At 32.9% G+C, this 8,288-nt stretch overlaps 1 protein-coding gene across 6 annotated transcripts in view; it reads left to right on the top strand.

Moving 5' to 3' along the window:
* LOC106464407 (tyrosine-protein phosphatase Lar-like) overlaps nt 1-8,288 on the top strand; it is a 129,545-nt gene that overhangs the window by 51,743 nt on the left and 69,514 nt on the right. For 5 of the 6 annotated variants that reach the window (XM_022392101.1, XM_022392099.1, XM_022392100.1 and 2 more), the window contains exon 2: nt 1,171-1,209. The exons of the other annotated variant lie outside the window; for it this stretch is intronic. In XM_022392101.1, the coding sequence (XP_022247809.1) occupies nt 1,171-1,209 (39 nt within the window). The remainder of the gene's footprint in view (nt 1-1,170; nt 1,210-8,288) is intronic. 6 annotated transcript variants of the gene reach the window in all.

Raw genomic sequence — 8,288 nt, 5'->3', positions numbered from 1 at the left:
TTTGTTTATTACGTAGTAGTTAGTACGTGTAGTATATATATATATATATATATATATATATATACTATACAATAGTAGTGAGCTAATTTATTGGTAAGGTGGGTTTTGTGTTTATAAGAAGAACTTGTACGTGTGATTGTACATATATATATATATATATATATATTATACGATAGTGAGCTACTGCATTGGAAGGTGTGATTATGAGTTTGTAAAGGTTGAATGTTGGATTTAATATACGTCATATTTAAGCGAACTAACAAACTGGTAAGGTTAAGGTTGTTTTATTTAAGATTGTGTATGTTCTATATTTAAGCGATATAAACTGGTAGGTGTTTTGAATTTTTAAAGGTAGTTTGTTTTTAAGATTGAATATACGCTATATTTAAGCAAACTAACAGACTGGTAAGATTGTATTTAAGATTATTTATGTTCTGTATTTAAGCAAGCTGATAAACTGGTAGAGGTTTTTAGTTTGTAAGGTTGTTGTATTTAAGATTATTTATGTTCTGTATTTAAGCAAGCTGATAAACTGATAGGTGTGTCGAGTTTTGAAGGTTGTTGTATTTGTGATTGTGTGTGTACTATATTTAAGCAAGCTAATAAACTGGTAGGTATATCGAGTTTTGAAGGTTGTTGTATTTGTGATTGTGTGTGTACTATATTAAAGCGAGCTAATAAACTGGTAGGTATATCGAGTTTTGAAGGTTGTTGTATTTGTGATTGTGTGTGTACTATATTTAAGCGAGCTAATGAACTGGTAGGTATATCGAGTTTTGAAGGTTGTATATGTTCTATATTTAAACGAGATAGTAAACTGTTATGTGTATTGAGTTTTTAAGGTTGGCGAATGTCAAACTCTTTATGTCCTAAGTGAACTACTCAACCTGTAGATCATGTGTGTTTTGAATTTGGATCCATTAGTTTTTTCATAATGTATACAACGACTGATCATAGCTTATATTAGTTTAAATGATATGTCATTACCCAAAAATGGCCGTATTCAGTTTATTGCTGCACTTGGTTCATGAAAATAATAAACAGATACCGGTTTCTGTGAATCCGGTCTGTAACCTTTCTCACTAAGTTTAACGCTTTGATTTATTTATCTTATTAATGTGTTTTGAAACGTTATGATATCTGACTTCACGAGTCTTACATTATTTCCAGGGTCCTTCTCAAACAGAGAGTATGTCAAGTATTTAAAGTGTAAGTATAAGAATGAAGCCGAATGTACGCACTCCTCTGACCATTGTATATAAAGATTTATATATTCAGGGGATAGTTTCTGTATTTTAAATAGTATATGATTTAATATAAAAAAACAAAATGTTGCATGTTATTGTCATATACTACGTGGGAGAAAACTAACAAAACACTTTTACACCATTAAAGTCTCATTATCAACTTATGTCTTCTCTTGTCCTCATCCTTTGTAAAGTTAAACTGTGTTTATTACTCTATTCGTCGAGTTGATATATATTCTGAATGCTGTTATCTGCACTGCATGTCTGTCAACATATACACGGTTTTTCTGGACGCTTGTTTCAAGAATGTTTGAACACTCTGGTATTGTGGTTACCGGTTTCATTTATTATTGTTTCAAGAATGTTTGAACACTCTGGTATTGTGGTTACCGGTTTCATTTATTATTGTTTCAAGAATGTTTGAACATTCTGGTATTGTGGTTACCAGTTTCATTTATTATTGTTTCAAGAATGTTTGAACACTGGTATTGTGGTTACCGGTTTCATTTATTATTGTTTCAAGAATGTTTGAACACTCTGGTATTATGGTTACCGGTTTCATTTATTATTGAACACAATCCGACACAGAATGAGATAGGTTTGTGAACCTTTGTTTCTGGAGTGTTTTAAAGTTTCTGCTCTTGCGATTTTTTTATTTTTAGGTCGTCAATCTTGCAATGTCTTTGTGTTACCTTTTCTGGTGAGTTATGAAATCTTTTTTGGATTTATTTAGTATTTTAGGCACATTTTTTTTTTCAAAACTGATGTATTCCTACATGTTTCTTTTGGAATTAATGTCCCATTTGACTTGATTTTCTCAATGACAACATAGCAACTTTCCGTTATCATATTTTATGTTTTTTTCATTTGCCATTTTCGGAACAATGTTGTGAAGTCTTGAAGCGACTTCATGTGATTTTTCCTTTTAGGCTAATTGCTTTTCAGATCAATAGAAGAAAAGTGGATTTAACAAGTTCTCTAAGCACAAGTCCTCAGGATAGTGCTGATTAGATTAAGGAAATGTAACAAGATCCTTTTCACGAAATGATATCTTATTGTTTTCTTACGGGAGTTTTGGATCATCACAGGATTGTACACATCGAATCGTATCATTATTCGCTTTTTCTACGTTTTTTGTGAGCTCCACATCTGTGTATAACACAGAAAAGTACCATATATTTTCCCTTCCTTCCCCAACAAATTATTGTTTGAACATATACCCAACAAAATATGAAACGTTTCCGTCTGTTTATGTGGTGTCAGTAGTTTGAGGCTTTCTACCTAGCTACAAACAGACAGGTGACGTATCCCCCGATGGAACAGCAGTAAGTCTACGGAATTACAGCTTAAATCCGGGATTCGAGTCCCCGCGATGGACACAACAGATAGCTCAATGTGGATTTCCTCTAAAGCAAAAACAAGTGACGTAATTTCATGCTTATTGATATACAGATGTATTCAGTTTCTTTACATAAAAGTGTGAGATTTTAACAAGTTATAGTTTGGTGTGAAGTAATGACTCGCGCTTAATATAGTCTACAATTGTGTTATTTTTTGTTTGACATTTTATAGTTTCTTTACGAGTATGCACGTTTTGCTTTTCTGTGATTAGTGTGTAACTTTCGGTCAGACTGTCCAATTGGTACTTGTAATATTTCATAAGAAAATAAATCAACATAAGCTTCAGTAATTCACATACAGCGCAAGCAAACTTCCAAGACTTGTCTATGTGTAGTACTCGTATAGTTCTAGTTGAACTGTATATATATATATCAAATAGGCATTTTACAGATAAAACGTTAGTTATTGTGTGCACGAAACAACAATAAATCTTCTACTACACAGTTGTAATTGGTCTTTCTGAGGACGGAAATAAGACTAACTTCTACTTTTGTCGAAAGGTGCGACTCAAAGTATGTACCTATCACAGCTCCGTAGGCTGTAATTCTACGTTATTTCCGGCAGAGTTAAACAAAAAAGTTTGTTCTGGCGATAGAGTATTCTCTTAGATTGAACTTTGTACAGATGTTGTAAAGAGGTTATTATGGAAGAGATTGTATCATGGATTTTCGTACCTACGTCAGTTACGTTATCATAAACGTAGTCTAATAGTACACATTTCTTGTGTTGGTTCATCCCATAGCTACTGACTTGTTTAAACGTTACCCGCGTCGTTTCAATAATTCATTCGATTATACTGCAATAAATATTATACATAAGCCACTTCAGGCTCTCGACTATTGTTTATAAACAGCTTTGGAAAATACCTAATAACTCATCTGAGGCATCTCAAGCTCTCATTCGTGCCCTCAGAAATAGTTATCAATATATATATTTAGTATTACTTCATTCTATTGGCCACTTTTACAATGAAGGTAACACTTCTAGCCAATCCTGTGTAGCTGTGCAATAAAACTCCATATTAGTCAGCTCTTTATCACTTTGGACAATTTGTCACTTCCAATAAATCTCTTACTATCCACCATTCCTGTATCGCCATATATGGTTACAAATACTTTATTAATATATTTCTCATAAACTTAACAGTCACGTGCCACCTCAGTTGTCTGCAACACTGTGAACTAAACTTTACACAAACCTCCGCGTTGTCTGTGACTTACGTAATAACCTTTACAATATAAATTGTAGATGATGAAAATAACGCTTTCAGTATCTGAAGTTTATTAAATAAATAGGTTGAAATGAGGCCATTTTCATAACAACTTAAACGATCTTATGTTAATTACATCACAGTTTGTTAACACATAATTCTTTAAAGCCTGTTTTGGTTTTCATGACATGAATTAACTTATGACGAAGTAGAAAAATGTATAATAAATAATATAGATACCAGGATGTTTAATAAGTATTGAAACAGTATAAATACCAGGATGTTTAATAAGTTTTGAAATAGTACAAATACCAGGATGTTTAATAAGTAATGAAACAGTATAAATACCAGGATGTTTAATAAGTTTTGAAATAGTACAGATACCAGGATGTTTAATAAGTCTTGAAATAGTATATTTACCAGGATGTATAGTAAGACTTGAAACAGTATATCTACCAGGATTTGTAGTAAGATTTGAGAAAGTGTAGCTATCAGGATGTGTAGTAAGGCTTAAAACAGTGTAGCGATCAGTATGTATAGTAAGTCTTGAAACAGTGTAGCTACCAGGCTTTATAGTAAAGCTTAAGACAATGTAGCTACCATTGTATAGTAAGACTTGAAACAGTATATCTACCAAGATGTATAGTAATACTTGAGTCGCTATAGTTACCAGGATGTGTAGTAAGACTCGAGACAATATAACGATTAGAACTCTATTGTATTTTAAATTGTATTTGAATGTTTTTATTTATTTATGATATTGAATTCATTCTTAAATACGAAGTTTAAAATCAGTGGTATTGTAAATTCCACTTGAAAGTGTATAATTCAATAACATACGACTTAAGACGAGTACTTTTTAGTTTGAAGTTAATGTTCACTATATAGATGTTTAACGAATTCACAGGGAAATATTTAAGACACGATACAATCGTTTTTGTTTCATGCGCTGTATAACAGTTTAGGAATCTAACACTGAAACTTTATCACATTAACAACGCTTATTTTCAATCACTTCCTGAAAACATCTTCCCTAACATAAACCTATCTGTTATGATGGTAGCACCTGTAACAGTTCATATATTGATTCTAACTTGCTTCTGAGCGTTTTTGTGATTGCTTTCATACCCCTTGAGGATTTTATTCTCGTTAGACTTAATATCGTGACGTCACTAAGGTTTTTTTGTTTTTTTTCTTAGCACGCGCATAGTATAGAACTGATCCGGTTTTTTCCTTGTCCATTCTGTTGTTTCCAGAAAAGATGTTTTTACTTTTTAACGAAGGCTCTTATTTTTCCAATATGTGGTAGTATATATATATAAATTAAACATAGGTCGCGTCCCTTCTGCACATAATGTAGTATGTACTGAATATATATTTAGTTTTAACTCCTGCGTTCCCAGCGGCTGAGCTGTCTTATCTTTCTTTGTCTATGTCGGCGAGATTAAAAAAAGGTTATAGTCTCGCGAGCCTCACCTTGAATTGCATGCTCGTAGATGAAAGTATAAGTTAGATCTTACGTCTGAAGCGGTTGATGAAATAATGTCGTCTTAGTAAAAGATAGAAGAAAAAAAACAGATTGAAAAATTATTGAGAACGTTGTGCATATTTCTAGCACAGCCACTAAATAAAGCCCTCGAGTTGAGATAGACATCACTTGTTTATATGGTTGCTAAAGCAACAAAGTGTTGTTAATTAGTAAAAAATTAAACAATACACAATGGATAAAACTGTTTCACAAAACGCACATGTACATAATGTACTTACTCTGTGGACGGAAGTTATGTAAATTCATGATTAATGAAAGATTATCTTAGGACATGAAAAGTTTCTTCTCTTATATGTTATTCTAAAAAACGCACATAAAAACTGCAAAGCACAAAATACAAAAGTGAAAATTTGTATGTATCTCCCCATGGACCCATTGAACCTCCATACCAAATTTGGTGAATATCCTTCTACAGGGGCGCAAAATACTTGTAAAATACGCGCATAAAAACCGCAAAACTGAAAATTTGTATGTAGCCCCGCGTGGACCAAATGAACCTGGACGGAAATTATATAAATTCATAATTAATGAAAGGTTATCTTAGGACATGAAAACTGCTCCCCTTATATGTTATTGTAAAAATCACAAAAATGCCCATAAAAACTAGAAAACACAAAATAGAAAATTGAAAATGTGTATATACCTCCCATGGACCCAGTGAACCTCCATACCAAATTTAGTGAATATCTATTTATAGGGGGCGAAGTAGTTGTAAAAAACGCAAAATACAGAACTGAGAATTTGTATGTACCCCGCATGGACTTAATGAATCTCCATACCAATTTTGGTGAAGGTCCATCCACACCCTGCGAAGGAGTTACATGGACAATATGTTTTTTGTTTTTGTTTAAAGAAAAACTATTATATAAAACTAAAATAATAATCCAAAATAATATCATTTAAGTTTTAAAGAGGGAATCCTAAATAGCCGCGGCTATAATTAGATCTCAAATCGATCAAGAGATGGAACTATGAGTTAAACGTTTGTACTTGAAAAAAAAACTCCATTCTATGAGCCGCTATGCCGTGGCTGTAAAATGTGAACTGGTTCCCAGCAGTAATGTAAATCAGCTTGTATTAGCTCATACTTATGTTCCTTCTTGAAATTCTTTTAGGTAGGATTAGAGTCAATTAAACTATGACACCTTTTTTTTTATTAGCTATATTTTTGTACGCCAGCAATACCAAGCATGGGGCGCGTGTATACCCGATTGGTTTTTATTACTCATCAGGATTTCTACCAGCCTGTCCTCAAATTGAAATTCTTTTTTGGCAGGATTAGAGTAAATTAATCTATGAGACATTGGGCGTGGTCAAATATATCAATCGAAAAGGTTTGAACAATGTGTTTTGTAAGTACGGTTCCCGACTTTACCGACCGAATTTTACTTATCAGTGTAGGTTATTGTATTTAGTTTTTCCAACCTTTAGGAACCATCTGTATGTTAGAATATACTTATAATAGGTTTAAATTACTATCCATACTGTAAGAGTGTAAGTTTCTGAATGTATATTTTTATCAAGTAAATTTAAATGCATGAGCATGAATTGTGTGATTAATAATAACCACAGTTTTGACAGGAACGTGCAAAAGTTTCACCCAAGCCCGTTGTTGCCCGGGTAATATAATGTAATATTTGAAAGTTGAAGCACAGTAGAAGCATCCGCCGAATAGTTAGATTCATTATTTATTATGTACAAACGCACATATATATATATATATATATATACACACACATGTATATTTATAACGTTGTTTTAAAGCCTAGACAAGCCTGTATGAAATTGATTCCGCTCCTGTACTGAATATTTAATATTCTGAGTATGGCCATTTTTACGCTTAGGTGAACGCGATGCCTCCTTCAATTACTGGCCTTGTTTTATTTATACTTTTTGCTTACATATACAGACATATGTATATATGGACATAAAGCTACAACTACAATATGTAGCTAACAAACAAATAGACAGACAGACAGACTAACAGCAAATTATAGGTTTAAGTTCTGTTTATAAATAAGCTTACCTTTAACTTTAAACTCTGTGTTTAGCAACGTCGCTGTTCTCTAACTCGAATTCTCTCGCCTTGTAATCTGAATATTTAGGGACGGGTGTTTCTGGAAAGAAAACTGTTGGTATTTAGAAGTTCCGTGTAGCAAACTGACCGAGGTAGTCAAGGATGAGTAACAGAAATGGAAACACAACGCCAAAGCATGACTGAAAGTACTTTAAATTATTCCTTTCGACTTGGATCAGGAACAACATACACGATATGTGTTTGTAGAGCAATGAACTGACTGGAAAGGGTCAAGAAAGCAGATACATCTCTCGGAAGTGAAAATAATAAGAAATGTTAATCGTGAAGGATATAGAAAGGTTTCTCTCTCTCTCTCGGACACAGTAGAATTGTAAAATGTTATTGCAGCATTGAATTGAAATTGATGCTCTAAATGTTGTAACTCAACCCTAACTGTATATTGGGTAGTGATTGCCTGACCATCATCGTTTTATTTTATGTTTATTTGAATGTGTTCTTGAGGCAATGTTTAGAAAAACCATAACCAAAGTTTGTTTAAGAGAGAGAGGAAAAAATAGTTCAAAATTCGCATGCGTGTCAGACAAAGGAAACAGGTCTTATCTATGCAATTGTGTGACTGAACTTCACAGTGGCTTAACAATAGAATTATCTGGTGGAGACATTTGACTAATTATCCATCTGACAGATTTTGGCATTATACAACTTCATCTTAAATAACGTTTTGTCTTGAAAATTTAAAAATGGAACTCACTGTTAACCTTTAAAAAATGTGTTTGTTTTTATTTGAAGTTAAACATAAAGCTACACAATTGGCTATCTGTGCTCTGCACACCCCGGGTATCG

The sequence above is a fragment of the Limulus polyphemus genome, unplaced genomic scaffold, assembly GCF_000517525.1.
Source record: "Limulus polyphemus unplaced genomic scaffold, Limulus_polyphemus-2.1.2 Scaffold1641, whole genome shotgun sequence".
Lineage (NCBI taxonomy): Eukaryota > Metazoa > Arthropoda > Merostomata > Xiphosura > Limulidae > Limulus > Limulus polyphemus.
This window is presented reverse-complemented; position numbering and strand designations above follow the sequence as displayed.